General features: G+C 45.3%; 1 protein-coding gene across 5 annotated transcripts in view; it reads right to left on the bottom strand.

Annotated features, from left to right (window-relative positions):
- The window catches only part of LHFPL2 (LHFPL tetraspan subfamily member 2), a 229490-nt gene that overhangs the window by 13923 nt on the left and 191626 nt on the right, over positions 1-23941 (bottom strand). For all 5 annotated transcript variants that reach the window (XM_058440772.1, XM_032156989.2, XM_032156992.2 and 2 more), the window contains one exon: positions 10842-11456. In XM_058440772.1, coding sequence (XP_058296755.1) covers positions 10842-11271 — 430 coding nt within the window. In that variant the 5' untranslated portion in view covers positions 11272-11456. The remainder of the gene's footprint in view (positions 1-10841; positions 11457-23941) is intronic.

Below are 23941 nucleotides of genomic sequence, written 5' to 3'. Positions count from 1 at the left end.
TTATAAAACAGCACTGGTTCCAAGACAGGCTGCAGGCCTGAACTGCGATTCCACTGGAAACGTGTTGACAGTGTAAAGAGTGTTCCTATTCCTCAGTTTCTATGTCTCCAGTCCTATCCCCATCTACACTCAGTGCCTCTTACGCAGTCCTCTACACATATGGCAGTGTTGACCAGCTTCACATACCATTCCTGACGCCCATTTCCTTTCCAAGCATCACCTTCTTTGGAAGAACCTTCTGGAAAGGTCTTCTATAGTAAAAATGATAGATTCCAAAGATGAAATGGAGATGAAACTATAAACACCCTCCCCCAAATTTATAGTACACATTCACAATGGATACTTTAGTTGGAAGTTTGTAAAGATGATTAGAACCCTTTAATAATCATGAAGATAACTTACACTAACAATGGGAGCATTTCATTCTTGTTGAGCACTCTGTGCTAGGCACTGGTTAAGCACTTTAAATATAACTCATGCAGTCCTGATAGCAATCTTGTGAGGTTGATACTATTAATATCATTTGACAGATGAGGAAACTGAGGCACTGAAGGGCTAAGTAGGGTTACACAGTTAATCAACGGCAGGACAGGGACTCAAATTAGAGAACCTGGCTCCAGAGTCCACTTCCTGAGCCTTATCCTAGATTGCTGTTTTACTGCATACCAGAGACTAACTTCCAAGACAAAAACATTTGTCCAGCTGAAGAGGGGAGACTGATATGCATTCAAAAGCTTGCTTAGTTATATCTATGAGGATTAGAGAGCAGGTGATAAGGAACCGTTATCAAGTGAGAAACCACAGGAGTGTCATGAGGGGTTATGGAGAGTGGAAGAATGCACCAAAATAAAGGGTAGCCTATTGTCAAGCAGGTTGACTTGCTAATCCTATCGCAAAACAACAGCAAGATAAAGAAATTCCATCTCCACTCCCTTCCATTTGATCTGAGTGTCACCAACCTTACCAAAGCATTAGATGCCACTTTGGAATGGCTGCCCTTGGTCCAACCAACTTCTAGAAAGAAGCCTAATGAACAGGTCAGAACAATTTAAGGCTCACTATGATGTGAACCTTGTACAGAATGTGGAACACCTGTGTGAGCAGAAAACTGCAAACAGCACCAAACCCACTGGACCAGAAGGAAAAAAAAAAAGAGCAGTATAATCAACTGATGACTTAGTTTTTGCTCAGATCGTGTATGCTTGGGAACCATTTGAAATTACAGATCCATCCAGAAAAATAATGCCACCCACAAAATCATCCATAAAAAAACACATCCAAGAAAGCCATCTGTAGCCAATTAGACAAAATTGGGCAATAAGCATCTCAGTCCCAAATCTCTCCTCCAATAGGTCAGGCCACTGTTCAGCCATCTCACCTCCCAAGCAGCCTTTCTCAATTCATAGAGCTGATATCTTTGTCTTTCCTGACTGCCTCCTACCCCTGAATCCTTGCACCACTATCCGTGATCCAGTGGGTGTTAGTTAAACCCATGTCATTGAGGGATCTGCTTACTCCTATGTCTGCATGCAGGGGAAGCTGCTCTTAGGCATCTGGCTCTCGTGAACTCTTGCTTAGAACAACTGTAAACACCAGAGGGTTGGGGGGGAGGCAAGATCTCTTCCTTCCACCCAGGGAGAGTTCTGGTTCTGTACCCTACCAGCCCAAATGAAATTAGCAAAGGTATTCAATCCTGCTTGTCTTCCTCAGATGCCAGATGGGCTATCTTCAGTACCAAAACTTCAGTTAGCCACTCAGAGTCTGAATAAATAAAAGTAATATAACAAAGTAGGAGTTATAACATGAATCAAGAATTTCTGCCCCAAAATGATCACTTTTGGTTAATCTATACCTTTGCCCATTAAGGTTCTTCAATGAAAACTTTTTCACAGTCCAAGCAGAATTTGGTTTCAGTGATGACCAGTTCTAAAGTGATTCTTCAGCTGATGGCTCATCAGTTACTTATGCCATAACTGTCCAGGAGGGCTGGGTCTATGTCAGAATTGAGACTTAGTGGCATTTGTTAAATTCAAACACCTATAAATTTACAGCTGGGGCTAGAAGAGACTAATCAGTGGTTCCACAGATATGTGCCTGTCAACGAACACACATTTACTGAACATCGACTATGTACGTAGTGGGTTCCATTCTGAACACTAGAGGTATAACTGAAAAGACACGTCACACCCTTGTGGGGCTTCCTTATATTCTAAAACAGTGGTTCCCACACTTTCTGGACTTTACAGTCCAGAAAAATTGTTGGGAGGTCAACATGTTTTATTTTGCTAATAAGAACACTGAAGATAGCCTTTATTATCTCCTCTCATCATTTCATAAAAATATTTTAATACAAGAAGGGTGAAGGATGGAATTGGAAAATAAATGACATTTCTTTGAAGTGATGAAATGTTACTACACTTACTAAACTTCCTTGATTTTGCCGTGAAATGGGAGAAGCCTTAGCACAGACTGGACCAGCACTCGTTCGAAGGAAGCAACTTCTGGCTGACGGCCCTTCTGCGGGGTAACAGATGGGGGAGTGTAGAGGGTACCTGTGTTGAGATGCGGACCCCTTTCTAAGAAGCCTATTTATTTACTGTGCAAGTATCAAGATACAGGGTAAGGAGGCTCTGAGTCTCCTTGGAGTCTAGGTCCAAACTTGTTTAAGTTAGAAGAGATGAGGTCTCACTGTGTTGTCCAGGCTAGCATGCAGTGGCTATTCACAGATGTGATCATATTGCACTACGGTCCCAAACTCAAGTGATCCTCCTGCCCGAGTAGCTGGGACCACAGGCATGAGCCTACGTGGCTTACTCCATCTCATTTTAAAGTTTCAAGAGTTCGTGGACAAGCTAAACCAGGCTTAACATCGACATCTAGTAACTCATTTAGCTCCAGGGGCCAGATCAGGAACTAGAAGTCAAAGGGTTTCCTGGCAATAAAAGGGTTTTTGTGAATGACTACAGCATCTTTGAGAGCAGATACCCACATGTTATTTTAGTACATGATCAATAATTTTAGAAGCTTTAACCAGTAAGATTTTCAGAGACAAGCAAGAGAAAAAGGGAAGGAACTGGTTATTTTCAAGTGTCAATTAAAAAGAAAAAAAGAAGCTTACATTAATGCTTTTGCTGTTTCCCCAGAGAAATCTAGTAAGATATCCATTTTCTACTAAAAATACTCCCATGATATTATAGTTGGCAAGAAAAACACTCTCCAGGGTGGAGACAAGATGACAGATGAACATAAATAGAATTCTTTAGAAGACAATCAGAGCATAGTTGTCATAAAAAGATCTTACAACCAAGATCCCCAAAGGAAGTTTCTGTTATAATTACTTGAAATTAATGGCCATCAATTAAAAATTGTCTGATGCCCTTAGGATATGTGGAGAAACAATCTAGAAGAAAGATGCAGTTTCTCCATTGCTGAAGCCTCCCTCTTTCTCAGCAATAATTCCTGTTTAAAAGCAAATTACTTCCGCTAGCAGTTTTTAAAGCCTTAACTCTAGAACTGTTGAAATACATCTCAACAAACTAACCTAGCCAGATGATTCCTTCCCATCAGTTAGTGATGAAGCCTTACTTCACATTCGGGGTGAGAAGCTGTTTGTTAACTGGCTTACATGCAACTGAAAGAACTTTATGAAATACATTCTCCATAAGTTATTCATCAGACAGGCAGGATCACGAAAGACAGAGCTCCTGCTTGACTATAACCAAAATACATTGATAATTCAAAATAAGTTACCAAAATAAATAAACTGCAAAATGTAATGTGTAATAGGGTAAAAGGCACTTTTATAAAACATAGTTACTAAGCTATGGAATTTCTAGGACAAGTAAATTTCTTGCCTGCTGAGGTCTTTGGGTGCAGATAATGTTAAATAATTCCTACTACAACAAACCAGGTGCTGTCTTTTCAACACTACATCCCTGAATGTGGCCTCTGTCACTCTGAACACACAGCCACTCTGCATTTTGAGTTGAAATTACTTAAGAGTTGTGGACACGTATTTGTACTGATTCTTAAAGCATTTTAATATTGGCTTCATTTTCTCCGTGTGTGTAGCTTTATATTTAATATGTACTGGTGGCTGTCTTTAAAAGAAAAAAGTTGCTGGCCATTTAATAAAGCTACTGGGAAGACCATCTACAATAAACGAGCTCATAAATGTGGCTGACCGTGCTGTAGGACGGTTCTTCATAGCAGATGCAGATTAGTTTTGAAGTGGCTTTATAGCTTAAAAGAATACCACCTTTGCATTAAGCCCCTACAACAGAGTGCCAGAACTGCCCACGTAAATATTCGGAGCCATGCTTAAATTATTATTTGTTAATGTAATTTGAACATAGATCATCCATGGCTCTGTGATAATTTATGTCGACAATTAAGTAGTTGCCATGGCAAACCACTTTTGCATTTTATTTGCATATCAATTGCTATATCAGAATTTTAAGAGAGTTTGCAATTTTCTTCCAGACTTTCCAACTCATTCTTTAAAAACAGATCCCTGTCCTGGCCGGGCGCGGTGGCTCATGCCTGTAATCCCAGCAGTTTGGGAGGCCGAGGCAGGTGGATCACCTGAGGTCAGGAGTTCGAGACCAGCCTGGCCAACATGGTGAAACCCCGTCTCTACTAAAAATACCAAAAATTAGCCAGGCATAGTGGCAGGTGCCTGTAATCCCAGCTACTCAGGAGGCTGAGACAGGAGAATCGCTTGAAGCCAGGAGGCAGAGGTTGCAGTGAGCCAAAATCGAGCCATTGCACTCCAGCCTGGGCAATAAGAGCGAAACTCTGTCTCAAAAACAAACAAACAAACACAGGTCCCCGTCTCTAGATTTACTAAATTAATACCTGCTTGGTCCACTTGCTTTTCAGCAGTCATTTTTTTATTTAATGATATGGTTGAATTCTTCATTCCCTTTATATATTATTTATTTTATATTTCTTTTGCTTCTCTATGGTACAGTTTGTGAAATGATGACTCTAATACAGCCTGGGAGCAGAACTCAGGAAGTTGTAGATCTGCGTCTACAGGTCTCTGCACATCCAATACAAGTGCCTAGGACTGAAACTGAATTCTGACCTAACTTCTCACAACATGTCTGCATTTTTTTTACTTTTTACCAAGGGACTACTAAAGGCTGATGAATTAGGAAATGTGTCCTCTCAGTGGTATTTTACAACTGATTCAGACACGGAACTGTTGGACCTGACTTCTGGTGGAGCATCATCTGTCTGGAGAGCCAGAAACCAAGAGCCTCCCTTTGGCAGCGAGAAGTCTTCAGGGCCTTGTGCTCACCAGGAAGAAAAGGAAGGGCTGTTCCCTCTACTCTCCCCATGCCTCTTTGAGAGTGTTCTGAAGGTGGGCAACCAAGGTCACACCACCCCAGAGAAAGCCCAGTGACTTTTTCAGGAGTAAAATTCTGAGGCAGGGCTCCGTGTGCGCCAGGCATCTCCGTCCCTCTCCCTATGCTTCCCAAGCCCCTGTTCTGATTTCTCTCCTCTCAGTGGCTGACCTTGTCTTTTGGGCCTGGGAGTGAATGAGTAGGGCATGAGATCAGTCATGGGGTTGGGCTATGGTCTTAACCTTGATGCTTAAGGTGATTTTTTACCCTGTGTAAAAAGCAGTGAGAATACCAAGTCCTGGAGAGCGATCAGCTGCATTTCATATGCCCACCCATACTTCCACACATCAGATCTATGACAAAAGCAATTCTATAAGCGGCAAAGGCAAAACCCCCACGTGTCTGTCTCTGCTTTTCCTTTTATTGCTTTTTTTCATGTTGTCCTCTTTCACCCTCAATCATTGCTCACTTCCAAGAAGGCTGAGCCTGCATACACCAGGCCCTTCACCGCCACTGCCAGCGCCATTCCCACGACCACACCCTTCACCCCAGCCCTGCAGAGGCAGGGTTCAGCCCCAGGGCAATCTATCTGGTCAGACTGGTGGGGCAGCTTGCTAAGGCTGTCCTGCTGGACTGAGACCCATGCAGACAGAGGGCTTGAGGGAGTAGAGTGTGAGAGCCAGCCCAGCATAAAGGGAAGCTGGAAGATAGCAGGCAGCTGGCCGGTGGCTCATGCTTATGGCGGTCCCTGTGGAATAGGCTCAGCCAGCACAAGTGAGCCAAATCCTGAGCTCAGTTTAATGGCTTCGGTCCCAAACCTGAGTCACTGGGGATTCCATGGACTTCTAAGAGAGCCCTACACGCATTTCCAAAAACAAACTGCTTGATGTTGTCATGGAACACCTGGATCTTTGCATTCTACGGTTTCACGATGGATTACATCCAGGTCACAACCTAAGGAAGACAGCTGGCAAAAAGCCAACCCTGCTGGCTGATCACCCGGCTTTTGTAATGAATCCCAGAGGGATGCAAACCGATGTGTGTTGCTGCCTCTGCCAAGTCCTTGGACAAGTTCTCACCTCATGAAGACCAATCAACCTGTGATTTACTCCACCAGGAGAATCTCCGAAGCCACCTGCAATCAACATTCAACGGCTAGAAGCTGCCTCCAGAAAGCGAAGGAATGGAAAATGTGTGTGTCAGGGGAAGGGGAGTGGGAGGAAGGAGCTCTTTGTTTTCCTGTCAATCTGACTGCTCTCTCCTGCCTTTTAAAAAAATGATCTGAGGACACCCCTGGTTACACCAAAGCCACAGGACTGCTGTGCACCCTGAGCTCCAACACAGGCAGGCTCTTAAGGCCAGGGAAGGCCCCTACACACTCTATTTGTGTTTGATTTGAACAGAATAAGGTCAATTCTAAAAGCTGTAAGATATCCCTGTTCCTCAGAATGCAACAAATCCGGGAAACAAATAATATACTAAAACTTGCCAAGAAAGCAGAAATACTTTGATAATGATTCTATAGCTACCATTTATTATTTACTATGTGTTAAGCAGTATGCTTAAGCCTTTCCCATATATTATCTAACTTAATCCTCAAAACAGTCCTGAGGTATAAACTATTGTTATACCCATTTTACAAGTGAGAAAACTATGGTTCAGAAAAGTGAGGCAAATTGGTCCGTGTTTCACAGGCACATTCAGGTGAGGCTTAATCCCTCATTACTGAGTGACTGCTGAACATCAAGGCAAGTATTTAGAAAGTATCAGCCGGGTGTCCACCATTAGGCCAGGCCCCGAAGGCAGATCCTGCTCTCTGGATTCACATAACAGGCAATAATTGTATTTCATTACTGCTTAAGTTAGCCCAGAGTTTGGGATTTCCATTGAAGTAGCAGATTCTTTCACACCCAGTTTCTAAACTCAGAATATCAAGATTTTGATTATTTATGTTGTGTTTTTTTATGGACAGTGAAGGCTACACAAGCCTGTGGCCTATTTATATCTTAAAATTAGGTGTAGCAAAAGAATACGATCATTTTTCATCCAGTCACATTTTTGCCAAAATGTAAGTTGTAAGAACAAACACAGCCTGAGTGTATTTCTAAAGAATCCTTTTGTTGCTGTGGCAACAGCCTGCTTTTTTTTTTTTCTCACCATTTGTTTCAGTGTTGAAGAGATCCAGGGCTGAGGGCGTGGGGGCATAGGGAGAGAAAAGGCCGATGCTCACAGCTGCAGCAAGTGCTTGCTGAGGCTGGGGCTGACCAGAGGCTATCACAGATTGGCCAATGAGAGAAGGCAAGCCAGCCCTTTCAGATGCCAGTGTGGCAACATCCTCAGCCACAGATTCAAGAACCGCAGCTGCCCTTTACATTGGCTTGAAGTGCATGATAAGACCTCCGATAGGGGAGAAAGTGCCCACTGAATCATGAGGAGGGTAGCTCAGTCCCTCTTTGTCATGATTTCTTCTCTAGGGGTGATGCTAGGCTGGAAGGAGAAAAGAAACCAGTTCTTTCCTGTATTTCGGCACTTAGTCTTAGATCAGTGGCTCCTAGACAGCAGTCAAACTATGCAGGAATCTCTGCCTCCTGCCAATTTAAAATTCTGAGTAATTTCAGAATTTTTGAGATGCTGCATAAGTAACAGGGGTAGGGAGGAAGTTAAAGCTTCCAGACTGGAAAGAGGCAGAAGATCAGCACCAGCCCTCAGGAGTGCTCCCACTTCTTTCTCCTCAGCCTTCCTCCCAGAGACCTTGTGCAGAGAGAAAAGTCAGAAAAAAACTCACTGGAGGCCAGGATCAGTGGCTCACACCTGTAATCCCAGCACTCTGGGAGGCAGAGGCCGATGGATCACTTGAGGTCAGGAGTTTGAGACCAGCCTGGCCAACATGATGAAATCCTGTCAATACTAAAAATACAAAAATTAGCCGGGCATGGTGGCGGGCGCCTGTCATCCCAGGTACTTGGGAGGCTGAGGCAGGAGAATCGCTTGAAACTGGGAGGCGGAGGTTGCAGTGAGCCAAGATCATACCATTGCATTCCAACCTGGGCAACAGAATGAGAATCTGTCTTTAAAAAAAAAAAAAAAAAAAAAAAAAAAACTCACTGGAGTGTTCCAGTAATACCTGAGAGGCATACTAATCTTTGTGCAATAATGAACACCTTGCCATTAATGTGATGCACACCAGAGTACCAAAATATGTTGGACTAATCCACACGCAGACATGGAATTCACTCAGCTAACACCTTATTATAAACTGCATGTAAACAGTCTTGAAGGATACCTATGCTTTGCTTCTGAATGACTGCCAAAGATAGGTTTAGTGTTATGGCCCAAGATGTCCCACCCCTTCCAGTAAATGGCCACTGGTTTGCTCGAAGGTAGTTAGATCACCATCAAGTTCCTCAGGATAAGAAGCACTCCTACATGACAAACCAGGAGTCTCATCTACATACCAGCAAATCAATAAAGCCCATAATAAAGGCATGAAATCATCGAGGATGTGCAAATACAACAGAGTGAGGGAAAACTAAACAGAAATCCTTCTCTCCAGTCAACCAGGCTCTTCAACAGGATTAATAATTTGTGTGTGCTGGCTTCCCTTCAGCTACATGTCTGACTCTTCAAAAGCCTTCAGTAACACTTCTCTGCAAAAGTTTTAAGATATAAATATGCACACACACACGCCCCTGAGGCACCGTGTGTCCAAGGAGAATAAAGCAGGGACATTTCTCTGACAAGAAAATGAAGAATCAATCTTGAAAGCCACGTTTAATATTTCTGGGTGGTGAGATGCCAAGCTGAAGGGGAGAGTCGTCTTCAGAAGTGAGTCAAAAGGGGACAAGGAGCTTCACAGAATCAAACTCTAAGCCTAAAAAATCTAAAGGAAGGTCATATTTTCCAATCTCCCTATTTTTCAGAAGGAGAACGCTGAGACCCAGGGTGGTACATTTATCTCAAGTGAAACTACTAATGAGAAGCAATGCTGAAATACAGAATCCTGGTCTCCCAAATTCCATGAGTGCCTGGGTCACTTGTGGTATGGCTGATCCTGGCAGATGAAGAGATGAGGGACCTAAGACTTGTCCCTTTGGGCCAGAAAGTTTAAAGGGTCTGGTGTCTGGATGGTGTATTCCCCCATGAAAGCAAGTCAGAACTAAGGAGCAGGCCCTCTGTCATTTCTCTTGGCCCATTACTCCCCGTCCCCCACCTCCATCCTACACAGGGGCCTCCTAAGATTTGAGGAACAGTAAACTTTATCTTATCGGCTGTTTGGGAAAAAACTGTCATTTGATCTGTTTACTTGGAAGCCAGCCCTGCTGAGCTCAAGAGTTTGCTATGAGGCCAGCTAGAGTGAATTCATTTGGGGGCTGCTGCTTTACAGCCCTGGACATATGGCTCAGTGCATAGCTTTATTTTGAAGAATCCTGTGCACACAGCTCTAGAATTTGCTGAGGGATGAATCACCTGTGCCCTTCATTTAGGGTTGTAGGTGGGTAACTTTGTCCTGTTAGAGTCTAGATTACTGTCTTGGTTAAAAAGTAAGCACCTGTTTTCTGAATATCAAAGCAAGAGTCTACTCCTCTACTTCTTTGGGGATGTCTTCAAACTCAGCCGTGTGTTCGTGTGTGTGAATTTCTGTCACCCAGAACAAGAACCTTGAATCAAACCTAGACAGATTCTTACCCCATTGGTCAGGACCCACCTTTCAAACCCATGTGGGGAAGCCTACGAAAGTTCTGGTAGCAGTGGATGCTTTCCTGCAGCTCATAGCCTTCTTCCTGGGACCACTGTAAAGAGCTCGTGCTTTTCTTTCCACCCATTTCTAATAAGCTCGTTAGTGAGAAATTCCCAGAAAATGGAAGAGTTAGCTTGCATTGTCTGATCTGAATGCACAGAACATTCTGTCAGGCTCTAGGAGACAGACAATTTAAACTAGAACAGCACTAAACACAGAGCAGCTGATACTAATTCCTTCCCAGCCCGTGTCTTCCCCACCCAAGCTGAAATCATCTGGGGGCTGGAGCTGAGAGTGGATGGGGGAAGCAGGCTTGCTTCTTAATGAGCACCCCCCACTTACATTCCTCTTAGCATAAAGTGCTTGCTGCAGGTGGGACTCCCGCGCTCCATAATTCCTCAGGGAGTTGCACTGACGTGGACAGCATGCTTTTAATTTAATGGGAAAAACAAAAAGTAGGAGTAGTTACTCAAACTAAAACCAACAACTTAGACCCCGAGGAAATAAGCAATGAGGAGGACCATGTAAGACCACAGAACAAGCCTGTCTTCCTGTGGGGTAAGACAGGGGAAAGAGACCCATGCAAGCAGCACACAAACGTCGCCTAGAACGGAAGGGGCAAAGGAAACCTGAATAGACAGAAAATGGTCTTCTCCAAAACTGGCAGGAAGCGAATGCCCAGTGCCAGAGTGCGCTGCACTGGCAGCTCTCCATCCCTCCATCCCACCGTGCCCGGGGTCCTGCCTTCTTACCTGCAATTCCTTGCAACAGCCCACAGACGTTGAAGATGCTTTTCTTCATGATGCTCTGTACACACATGGTGAAGACGGACACCAAGGCCACCATGCAGAGAATAAAGATTCCCACAGCCAGGAAAATAGCTGTGGCCTGCCAGAAGCCGCTGGCGATCTCGCCGAAGCTCTCGGCGTAGGGCCCACACAGCGTGTCCCGCTGGAAGTGCTGCACCCCTGGGTTCCGGATGCAGCGGGCGTAGATGCCCAGGGTGGGGTGGTAGGGCTCTGGGGAGCCCCCGCCCGGGCTCGCCGGCTCCACGCCGCCGCGGCTCCTCGCTTTCCCGATCAGCCAGTCTGCGCTCATGAAGGCAATGAGCTCGGCAAAAGCCACCACAATACTCAGCAAGGTCCAGAGCATCGAGCGACAGGTGACAATGACATGACACATATTGATGTTCCAGGCGAAGAAAGAGTCAGGAGTCCACGGAGTTAATCAAAACAAGAAAGTCGGTGGAGAAGGAGGCTCGGGCGGCCCGGGAAGGAAGTCGCAGCTGCAGTCATTCACTCCCGCCGCCGGCCGCGTTCATGCTGGGGACAGCGCTCCCGGACCCAGAGCACCGCCTGCGGCCTCACCTAGGGGAGAGGGAGGGCGGTTAGCAGCGCCGCCAGGCCCCGCCCCGCCTTCCCGCCGCGCAGCGATACCGTCCAAGCCCGGCCCGTGCCCGCAGAACCCTGCCAGCAAGCCCCGGGCCTGGCCAGCATGCCAGGCGGTTGTTGCACTGACTGCGTTTGTTTCAAGTTCTTCCTGACCTCACTGCACTCAGAACTCTATGTGGCAGTTAACCTTATCTATAGGGAGCACTATGGAAGGAGGAGGCCAGTGTCAGGTCCTGCTCCCAACCAGGGGGCACTGTCCTGGTTGCTGCTGCACTCTTAAGACAGGGCTCCCGCTCCCTCATCTTTTACTGGAAAAAGTCAAACAGCACAGGGATCCAGAGAGAAGGAGGCAAGACTGGCAATCAACTCTATTAGTAATTTTTTGTTTTGTTTTTAAGTTTGCAAGACTTTTTGTCTGCTGTTTTGGTACTAGGTGAGCTAAGTTTTGAGAAACTTGCACCAAGCGCTTTTGCTTAACAGTAGAGAGTAGCAACACCCCGCTTTTATTTCCTGGAAATTAAATTACTAGCAGAGACATAAGTGTGTTTGCTTCATATGTAAATAAGAAACAATCCCATGAAAAAGAATAAACAAAACATTGCTCCCATACCTATATTTTATCCATTTTTCACAGGGTGATTTTTAGACAAAATAATTTACACTAATTAAAACTCAAAGAGGGAAAAAAAAAACCTTAAGAGTTCATGACTTACTTGAGGAAATTATTTTTAAAAGACATTAATGACCGTTAACTAAGCATCATTACAACTGAGTGGACTTGTTGACAACAGAACCTTGTCTATGAAGAATGCATCCCTTGAATTGTCCCAATTCATCCCATGTGCCTCTGCCTAAGCTGCGATTCACCCCAGGTCGGGAACTCAACATGCCCATTGTTTCTCATTTCACAGAGGCCTCATTCTGTCTCCAAGGAGGAGTGACTTCATTACCAGAAGACATTGCTCCAGTGGCTCAAGCCTTCTTCAGAGGAGTCTGGACCCTGAAATGGGGCCAGCAGGGCTGGTTTGCAGCACCATTTTCTGCCCCATTCCAAGGCCAGGAACAATCACACAGCTCACATTTGGGCACATGGCCCTGCTCTGAATGATTAGATCTCATTAACCGAGGTCAAATCAACTCCATGAGAACTGCAAAGAGCCCCCTGGGATGCTGGGAGTGGGGTGAGGCAGGGAGTTATCGAAGAGGAAGAGAAGCGGAGAAATAAGGAAGCCCAGTGTCAAAGCTTAAAATGCCTGTTTCTACACCCTGCACCAGCTGTCTGCCTGCTGGCTGACTTCCTAGTGAGCATGTGACTCTACCCATCCCTTGAAACATGATGTATTTTAAAATCCTCATATCATGGTAGTTGCTATACAAGATGCTATTTTGGGGACACAGCTAGTGCACTACTAGGAACATATGCACTTGTCAGGGTGTGTGTGCGTGTGTCACAGTGCTGTGCCGAGCACTGGGTAAGGAAAGGGAGTCCATCAGGTATGGGTTCCAAGGCCAGCTCCAGCACTGACCATATGGATGTCTGACTTCTCAGAGCTCCCTCGTCTGAGCTGGTAAGGGTAGCCTACCTCACCAGATTGTTGCAAGGAATGAACAAGAACCTACTGAGGCAGCCAGCACAGTGCCTGGCAGAGTAAGTGCTCAACAAATATCAACTCCCTGCCCTCCGAAGCTTTTCCTGTAACATAGATGACACCGTTCAGACAACTATTGATCCAACTGAGGTGCCCAGTAGATTACAGAAACCTGGCCACTGCACACAGAAAACATTAAGCACAGGCTAGTTAGAGATGGACGGAGTCATTCATGTCTAAACTTACCTTGCGGCCTTCAAGGACAGAGTCCTGGTCTTCCTGTTTCCCCACTACCTAACTCAGCTGTCAATCCAACTGGTGGAGATAAATTAGCATTCTGCCAGAAGGTATATCCTACTCCGACTCACTCATTCTCAGCTCCCTCCTCCAGATAGTAGCAAATAGAAAGCCTTTTGAGAAAAAAGTTACTAAGGGCTTTAGAGGAGATTGTTTGTAATGAAAATGATCATTCTAAAAGAGAACAAGAAAATGAGCCACAAGGACTCCCAGGAGGCCCTGAGAGGCTGCACGTGCCCACCAGGCTCACAAATACTTTGGGCCCTCAGGTGGCAAGCCCAGCCTGTTGAGAGCTATAAAGCCTTCCCATTTGATTAGAAAACCATTTTACTGTTATGCACAGACAATCTCTTTCCCATCCCTTTTCTCTGTTAAATGTAGTTTTTCTTTTTCTTTTTTCTTCTTTTTTTTTTTTTAGATGGGGTCTCACTGTGTCACCCAGGCTGGAGTGCAGTGGCGTGATCTCGGCTCACTGCAACCTCTCTGCCTCCCCTCTCTTGCCTCAGCATCCAGAACAGCTGGGATTACAAGCACACACGACCATGCCTGGCTAAGTTTTTGTATTTTTAGTAGAGATGGGGTTTCACCATGTTGGCCAGGCTGGTCTCAAACTCCTGACCTCAGGTGATCCACCCACCTTGGCCTCCCAAAGTGCTAGGATTACAGGCGTGTGCAACCGCCCCGGCCTGAATGTAATTTTTCAATGAGAACATTCATATTTGTCCTCTTGCAGAACTGCAGGGCTCCTACAACCTCTCGGGTGACTTGTATCTTAATGACTACTCCAGTGTCCACTGCCCTGGCCAGCAAGCTGTACTCAGAGTGAGGAATGCAATTAGTTTGCAGCTTCTGAAGAAAAAGGCTGTAAAAGTTCAGGACAGGAGAAGATGGGACGTCTGGGCTTAGCAAAATGCTTGAGAACAACTTGAAGGCAGGATTACTTAAGGACCCACATGCTTAAGTTAAAATAATATAGTTCCCTCTCCTTTGTGCTAAAACATTTCCTCATTCACTGCATCAAATTCTCACACCCACACAAGACTGGCTGGGATGAGGGCTTCATTCTTCTGTTTTCAACAGGGGGATAAGATGCTCTGTTCTCCCTAGTAAGTTTGCTAACTGCTACTGTCAGAGGAACAGTCGTGATACGCAAGGCTGACTGACTAAAATCAAGGCTTCCTAGGGGCTGTGATATGGTTTAGCTGTGTCCCCACCCAAATCTCATCTTGAATTATAGCTCCCATAATTCCCACGTGTTATGGGAAGGGCCCAGTGGAAGATAATTGAATCATGGGGGTGGATCCCCCATACTGTTCTCATGGTAGTGAATAAGTCTCACAAGATCTGGTGGTTTTATACAGGGAACCTCTTTCACTTAGTTCTCATTCTCTCTTGTCTGCCACCATGTAAGACATGCCTTTCGCCTTCAGCCATGTTTGTGAGGCCTCCCCAGTCATGCAGAACTGTGAGTTCATTAAACCTCTTTTTCTTTATAAATTACCCAGTCTCGGGTATGTCTTTATCAGCAGTGTAAAAACGGACTAGCAGAGGCTGCAAGCAAAGTTCTCAGGGTAGCAGGACAAGGGACCATCTGGAAGTGCAGCAGGGGGCTTCTGCAGTGGTTTGTGCTCTGTCCCAGCTTGGCTAGGTGCACTGAAAGGCAGGTACCTGCTGAGACATCTGTATCAGAGGGGAAAGAGATCCTCATGACAGAACCTTGTTAACCACAGGGATACGAGGCACAGCCCTCCTCGGCCTGGCATCCGTTGCTATTAACCGTAATGCCTGCTTCCACAAAGCCCACTTCATAAACCAGGCCCTCCCTGCCATTCTACCTAAAAGACTTCTCCACGGGCCACTAAATACGTTTCCCCTCGACAACACCTGACCTTACTATCACATCCCAGGTGACTGTGGATAATCTAGACAGCCCTCTGATGTTCAGAAAATGATGACTGGCACAAAGGTTTGCAAAGTAAAGCCTCTTCACTTAAAAAAAAAAAAAAGACAAATGAGAATCCTGCAGAAACCTACATTAATACCAGAGAATAGGGAGCAGAGAGGAGTTTCTAAATGGCTGGTCTCTGGGAGTCAGTCCTATGTACAGATTCTTCCCAGAGCCCTAATTTGAAAAGGTAGAGTGAAGGTCCTCAGCAGAGCTGAGCCGGGGTTTGTCACTTAGATCCTGGATCTGTCTTTGGCAGCTTCCTGCTGTCAGCAGGGAAGAAAGTATATGTGAAGCCAGAACCACCCAGTGCCCACCGGCTGGATCACCCGGACAGAAACTCAGGAGCAAAGTTCACATCTACCTGGAAAGAGTAAGGAAAACCTGAAGGATGTCAATCAAGGCTGCATCAAAAAGCTCTCACTCCTCACCCTGATGGGAACAGCACACCCAAAGAATGGGGCCAGGACAAACAATGTTTTGAAGAACACTACCTTGCTTACTCATCCTGGTTCTGTTTTTCAACTTTTTTATGAACATTTTCAGACATAGATGTAAGTTGGCAAGAACAGACAATGAACACCCACATACCCAACACCCAGATTCAACATTTGTTAACATTTTCCCATATTTGTTCCACCAATCTATAGCATACACACTCACACATTTTCTGAACTATCTGAAAATAAGTTGCAGATGTTTTGACACTTCACCCCTAAATACTTTAGCATACACCTCCTAAAAATAAGAACATTTTCCTATATAACCACAACAAGATTAGCACACCCAAGAGAATGGACAATAATCCCCTTATATCCAAAGCCTAGTTCCTACTCAAATTTCCCTACCCCTGCCCCGTTTTTAATAGCTGTTTTCTTAAAACCATGACTCAATCACGGCTCATGCATTGCATTAGATTAGGTTCTTTAGTGAAGAATAGTCTTCCCACCCCAACCTATTCCACCCCATCCCCATTATTTTCCCCCTGACATTGACTATTTGAAGATACTGGGTTAGTTGTCCTACAAAATACTCGACAATCTGGATTTGTCGATTTCCTCATGATTTCATTTCAACTTGTTCTCTATTCTCTATTTCAGAGAAACTGGAAGTTACATCTAAAGGCTAGACTGGTAGATGCTTGGCCGATCTCTGTTTTCATTCTTGCAATCTCCCTCAGACACATGAATCCCGCAAGGGTCAGCAATATGGCCTCCATTCCCGTTTCTTCTGCAAGGATGGGAGGATTAAGAGAATTAGAATGTATGTGCTTTTGCCTTCCAAGAGTTGGAAAGACCCTCCAGAGTGTTGCTTCTTAAAGTGTGGGTTCCTGGACCATCTCCCAGAGGAGAATGACAGCTGCTACCTATTTTAAAAAGTACGTTCCTGGTCCCCAACCAACCACTGAATCAAACTTTTTGGGTGGTGCCAGAATCTGCATTTCTAACAAGCTCCCAGGAGAGCCTTTCACAGAAAGGCCACTGTGAGGCAGCGTGGAAAAGGTCGGTTCCTTGGTATTGGGGAGGGGAGGCTGAAGGGCAGAGGCAGGAGGAGTGTGACCTGGCTCAGTCAGGACAGACCCAGTGGCCAGACCACCTGTCCCCTGCACAGCTCGTGATGCCTCTCAGGTCACAGGGCCCAGTGACTGTAGGGAAGCCAGCTGTTCTCCCAGCTCATCTGTTGTCTGATAATCCTCGTACAGCATGAAATGATCTGCCCAAACATTCAGGTCCTTCTCTTCAGAAGACAAAAGGAGCTTTCAGAACTGAAAGGATAGTGTTGGCACAGAAAGTACAGGACCTTGCATGACTTAAAAAAAAAAATGTACCAAAGGAGGTTTTGAAACTCTCACTCTTACCACCCCATAAAACACATTCACTACAGAAATACAGACATCTTGATTATATTTAAGAGGACCCAAATGCACTAACAATTCTATTATTCTTTAGGGTATAGTCTAAACATGTTCAACACCTCCTGCTTTTGCCAATTTCCTTGGCTCAACTTCCGATCGACTCCTCTTCTCCATCCCATCTGTGACTTCTGGGAAAACTCTGAAGCTATGGTTCCCAATTAGGGGCAATTCTGTCCCCACACCAACTCTGCAGGGGACATTTGGCAACGTCTGAAGGCATTTGGGGCTGTCACAGCTGTGGGGGTAGGGGTGTGTGCTACTGGTATCTGGTGGACAGGGGCGCTGCTAAACAAAAATTACCTGGTCCCAAATGTCAGTGTTGTCAATGTCGAGAAACCCTGCTCTGGGGGCTTCTCACAGAGGGCAATATGTTGAATGTATAGGAGCAACTTAAGATGATTTTTAAGATCTATTTTTAAAGGGTCTATTCTGATGCATATGTCTATAATCTGGGCATTCACAATATTTACCAAATTAAATATATTTTTAGTTGTTTTTCTCCATTTTTAAAAAAGGCCATGCTAGTTTGGATGTCCAAGATGACAGGATGATAGGGACTGGGGCCCCCGCAGCCAGGGAAGACTGACTCAGAACCTCGTGCCCTTGAGCCTGTCTTTCCTGGGGTCCTGGGTGGTCTCTGCATCACACGCTAAAGTTCACTTCTGTTTTCAGAAACCTCTATTCTGCGAATGGCAAAATAGGGCTCCCCATTCATTACTGTTACCTTTCTTCACCTACACCTGAGGGGCCTGGACATGGGTTCAGAAAACTGCATGGTTGGCCACACAGGCTTCTGCTTCTTTCAAAGTCCTCTCCTCCAGAGTTGGGCTGGTCACTCAGGAGGTACTCAGGTGGCCTTGGCCACCCAAAATCTCAGGGAATCTCAAGGACCCTACAAGGTAGACCTATAAGATTTTCAGGCATTCTGATTCTTACCTGACACCTCTTAAACATGCTTCTTTTCCCCTTGAAACTATTGACATTCTCAGCTGCCTGGCAGCCCCTCCCTCCAAACACACCTGAACAAGTCTCTTTTTTTCTGGGCATGGGAACCCCAATGAGCTCTTTTGACCCCATGTTGTCAAGTTTGTCGTTTAATGCACCCATCCTGGCCAGTCATAGGTTTCTTTCTTGATGCCAACTCCAACTCCTCCTGTATCCAGTTAATCTACCTCTGGGTACTCATTTCTAGAGGCCATTTTTACCCTCCCATCCTGAGGTATCTGTATTAGTCTGTTCTCATGCTGCTAATAAAGACATACCCGAAACTGAGTAATTTATAAAAGAAAGAGGTTTAATGGACTCACAGTTCCACATGGCTGGGGAGACCTCACAATCATGGCAGAAGGCGAAGGAGGAGCAAAGGTACATCTTACATGGCAGCAGGCAAGAAAGCATGTCCAGAGGAACTGCCCTTTATAAAACCATCAGATCTTGTGAGACTATTGACTATCATGAGAACAGCATGGGAAAAACTCGCCCCCATGATTCAATTACCTCCCATTGGGTCCCTCCCATGACACGTGGGGATTATGGGAGCTACGATTCAAATGAGATTTGGGTGGGGACACAGCCAAACCATATCAGCATCTATAGCCAGAGATGGAAGGTCCACTTGTCTGGTCCTATTTTCTAAATGATTCCTTCTCTTCTAAAGCCCACTTGCGTATTTTATGTTTGTTTTCCCTCTATTTCTACAAATGTCCTCATCTAAAAGCTCTTTAGGGGGCAAGTCTGTCTTTGTGTGTCTGTCCGACAGGCAGGAGGGGCCGAACAAACCAACCTCTAAGGTAGACACTAAAATCTGATGTAGCCCAGATGCCATAAGCTGGGGCCATATGCCTATGCCTGTACAGACCATAGAGTCAAAAGCATTTTCAGTTTGTTTACATGAAATTAAAACTTGAATTTCAGGAGTTGCCTTTTAATGCCACTGCTTTATGGGAATTTTAAATGAAAGGTGTTTTTCAAGTTTATAATGAATTCTGTGATATTGGGCAAAATATAAGTCTTAAAGTGAACCTCTTGTGTCTTCTCAGGATAATAAGAGAGTTTTAATTAAGAAAAGTAACAGGCTGGGTAGAGTGGTTCACACCTATAATCCCAACACTTTGTGAGGCCGAGGCTGGCGGATCACCTGCGGCCAGGGATCAAGGTACCCAGCATTTTCCAACTTTCCCTAATGAGAATGCCACATTCAAAACTGTAGAAAGGTTTATACTTTCTCCATTTATTAACTAGAGGAAATCCCCAAATATTTAGGATTCATATTATATTACGCTTTGAAAACAGATTGGCTTCAGTGCAGCTTCCAAAGGGATGCACACTCCTCAGGGGAATGTGGGCTCCATGTGCAGCTGCCAGTAGCCATAGGTACTTTCGAATACAGAATGATCCTTCAAATCTGGGCAGCAGCCTGGCCTGCAGGACTGAGCCGGTGTAATGACTCAGGAATGTGCCAGCTGTGAGGAGGTGGCCCAATGAGTGTTCCTCACTGCAGCCTAGATGAAGTCACTGCACGCTCAAAGTTCAAGACGGTCACAGAAAAACCCCTTTTAAAAAGTCTGAACTCTTGTACTTGTTCATATGATCCCAGTGTCCTCTTTCTGGGAAGAGGGACTTATTATTGTAGCTTCTAACAATAGTGAGGCATAGTAAACAGAGATAAAGTTCAGCTGGATGTCCCAGAAGCAGTGACTATGTGTCAGGAAACCAGGCCACTTAAACACAAAGCAAAAGGCTGGGGCAGAAATGGCTTTAGGTTCATTTCTATAAGAGACGCTTCCCAACTCCCTGTTCCCCAGGTGCTCACCTGTACGGGCTGCTAAGCAACGTGGACAGGGGAAGTCTGTCCCATTCCACGCCCAGTGCTATGGACTCCCAGGGGCTCCAGCTACCTTGCTCCCCAGCATGAGCCAGGCTGACGAAGATGACCACTGAGAACCCACACAGCCCTCCGTAAGGGAGAGACGCGAGGCAAGAGAGCCTGGGGGAATCCACAGAAGAAAAACTAGACTGGATTTTGGTTAGGTGATAAAAAGGAGCATGTCCCGGGGGTGCTGACACACACTTCTTTGAGGTGGTTAGGACAGACCTCATCACAGGAAACCATTTCTCACAGCCCTGATCACCGCAGGCCTCGCAAGAAGACATCCATGTGTGGCAGAGCAGTTCTTTTTCTCTGTACCCCACCAGTGGGTGGCTGATAATTCTGGGTTCCAGTATAACATGGCAACAGCCAGAATCTGCCTCTGGGGGGGATCTGTCAGGCTTCAGGAAGGGTACACAGGACAAAACCCCTCACCTCCACCCCTCCAGGGCAATGAGCTCATCTAGAAAGGCAGCATGTAAGAATGATTCAGTCTGGAGGCAGGCTGTTAATCTGAACCCTGGTCCTCAGTAGTGACCTTAGGTGAAATTGGGCCCGTGTTCCTCAGTTCCTGTGTCCGTAAAATGGAGTAATGGCCTACCGCATAGGGATGTTGTGAGGATCAACTAAGTTAAAATAAGTATCAAGCTTAGAACACACTTAGCACATGGCCAGCACTCCATCCATGTGGACTATGCCCCTGCAACAGGATCCAGCCTCCCCGTCCCTTGACCCGGCATAAACACGACCACTTCTGGCTTCGTGTCTCAGGCACTCCTTTTGCCACTTAGATCTTCCAGTTCTGGAGCCCATCTGGCATGTAGGTAATTAGCCTTTCCTTCAAATACGAATTTCCCCATGTAAAAGGAGTTGTGTGGCAGAAAGGATGTAACACAGAGCTGGAACTGCTTCAATGCTATAAACCACGCTCTAGCATTAACTAGCTCTGTGTCTTTGGGCAATAAACGTCACCTCTCTAAGGACAGCTTCCTCATCTCTAAAGTGGGGGTAAGGAAAGTCGCTGCCACGCTTTTTTTGTGGAACACAAAAACTGTGCACGGAGAGCCAGGTATAATTGTAGATACCAAGACATAGTAGGAATCATTACTATTACCATCATATTAGTCAACATTTATTTTTCTGCTGCTTATCTCCCCAAGGCCACAAAAGCACCTTCTATTATCATCCTAACTGTCTAGAAGGAAATTTGTCCAATGGCAAAGTCACAGGCAAGGGAAAAAGACCCACTATGCAGGCAGGCAGGAAAACACAGGTCCTGACCCAGGCTCTCGGCTAATGGGTGTGTGACCTCGCACGGCTCCACTGCCTACTCTGGCTTCAATGTCTCAGGCCCAAAGTGAAGGCGCTGGACTTGCAGATCACCACTGTCACTTTCAGCTCCAAAAGTCAGTCATTTCAAGCGTATGACCACCTCTTCTACCTTTCCCCAGACTACAGGCTCCTTCTAGAGCAGATGGCTCCATAGGACCCGCTCCTCTGGAGAGGGAGGTCTCTGGTTGGAAGGGAGACGGGGAGACCCCACAGGTTACCAGGAATGGCAACGGACAGCCGTGGCTGATGGAGAGCTGAGCAGCCATGGCCGGGGCACACCCGTGGGCACTACACAAGGGCCCTGGCCAAGGGTGTGAGCTGGCCTGGCTCCCTCTTCTGCTCATGTTTTTTTTCCTGGGGTGGGAGAACCTAACTCTGACCTATTCTTGGGAATACGGTAGAGCATTCCCCACTATGGTCGTTCGGCTAACTGCTACACATGAGGCCCCCCCTGCCCCAGGCCACAGAGATGGACCCTGCCGTTAAAGGACCCCTACTCAGTTCTGAAAAATCACCGACTGTTCCTTTCTTATATACTTTTGCATCCTGTTTCAGACAAGTAAAATGCTTGGAATCGTGAACAATTTGATAGCTGCACGCTGAAGGACATGGCAGAATACAAAGTCTTAACCGTTTTTAAAAGGGTTTCTATTTTGCTTTCTTATATATGTCAAGAAAGGTGCCAACTGATTAACACATACATATCAATTGGAATTCTAAAGGTGAAAAGCCAGCACTATGGGAGACTCCTTTTTAAGTGACTTAGCTTCAGGCAAGAGTCAGAAGTCATATCCCTTTCATTTCAAAACACAAACTGTATGAAACAGTCCTATAAAATTAACGTTTGCTATTTATCCTCCGTTCCTCAGTGAATTATTAAAATCAAGCAGTACAATTCTCTCATCAGTTATAAATGGCCCCAGAAGGCTGATTTACATCTATCCAGGAGCAATTTCCGATGAGTATTTTTATGAATGATCTAATAAAATGTCTTGTTTTGTTATCAACTAAATGATTCAAATTATGTTTTAAAATCTAATACTCCAACCCAATAGTCTGGTGATGAAGCTACTGAGCTGACATTAATTTAAAGTGATTTGCAATTTTATTTGGCATTATCAATAACACCATGGATAGATTTAAATTTTTTTAAAAAAATTTTGGCTCCGATGCTGTCAAAGGCAATATTTTATAAGGTTCAGTAAAACTGATCTGATTACCATGATAATCACCAACAGCAAAGGTCAGGGGTGAGAGGTTCTGATAAATTACTTGGCAGTCAGCCACGCACATCCTAAATTGACAGGTGGGCTGAAAGCTTGGGTTGTGAGAATAAAGCTATGTCAACAAGAATGACCCAAACACGTCCACTTTCACTCCTCCTAATTTCCTGACTTTTGCTCCAATCCGCTGTTTAGCAGAGATGGCCATTCATAAAAGGAAGTGCTGAACCATTCAGGCCTTTGTGATATGGGCAGGAATGAAAATGCGACCTTCCAAGGCTGGCCATGCGGAGAGAGCAATAACCCCATGCTGTGTGCAGATACGACCCCTACTCCCACCCCAGGAAACCAAGGGCCCAGGTTCTTAATAGACCTGACGGATTTCTGAGGTAATAGGTGAAGCTGCGTCAATTCTGCAAAAATAATTTTTCCCAGAACCCAGAATATTTGCCTTTTCCTCTCTTCTCACTAAACCTCACGCTTCTTAAAAATAATACTCATTAAACATCAGCTAAAACTAAAGCACTTAAAAAGGAGTCACACTGGCCAGGCATGTTGGCTCACAGCTGTATCCTAGCACTTAGGGAGGCCCAGGTGGGTGGATCATCTGAGCTCAGGAATTCGAGACCAGCCTGACTAACATGGCAAAACCCTGTCTCTATTAAAAAACCAAAAATTTAGCAGGGCATGGTGGCGGGCACCTGTAGTCTCAGCTACTCAGGAGGCTGAGGAATGAGAATCGTTTGAACCCAGGAGGCTGAGGTTGCAGTGAGCCAAGATTGCGCATTGCACTTCAGCCTGGGTGACAGAGTGAGACTCTGTCTCAAAAAAAAAAAAAAAAAAAAAAATTAAAAAGGAGTCTCTCATATTGCTGACCTCCCAAACCAGAGAATTCACATTAATATACATTTGCTGACACTTGTTTATCACTGTGATTACTAACAGCCAACTTTTATTGAAGCAAGCACTGAAGTTCTAAAGTGGTAAGGCAATTCAGACACCTCTAGAACCAATACCTTGCTCACAACCGATTGTCCAAGGTTGAAGTACTGGACAATGGGGGCAGAGAGGGAAGGCAGGGAAGGAGACCTGAAGATACTCTTACTGCCCTCTGGAAACTGTTATTAACGCTGGAATCAGGAAATACACAGATACAATAAAGACCTGAGCCACTGAAGACCATAACTAGGTCATTGAGAACTCAGTGCCCTGATGTGGGTAGGGCAAGACTGAGGGGTGAGAATCTTGAGAAAACCAAGGTAAGGTTTTATCAGGGATATAGTATCTGGAA

The sequence above is a fragment of the Hylobates moloch genome, unplaced genomic scaffold (assembly GCF_009828535.3).
Source record: "Hylobates moloch isolate HMO894 unplaced genomic scaffold, HMol_V3 SCAFFOLD_6, whole genome shotgun sequence".
Taxonomy (NCBI): domain Eukaryota; kingdom Metazoa; phylum Chordata; class Mammalia; order Primates; family Hylobatidae; genus Hylobates; species Hylobates moloch.
The sequence above is the reverse complement of the archived record's forward strand: the minus strand, read 5'-3'. Positions and strand labels throughout refer to the sequence as shown.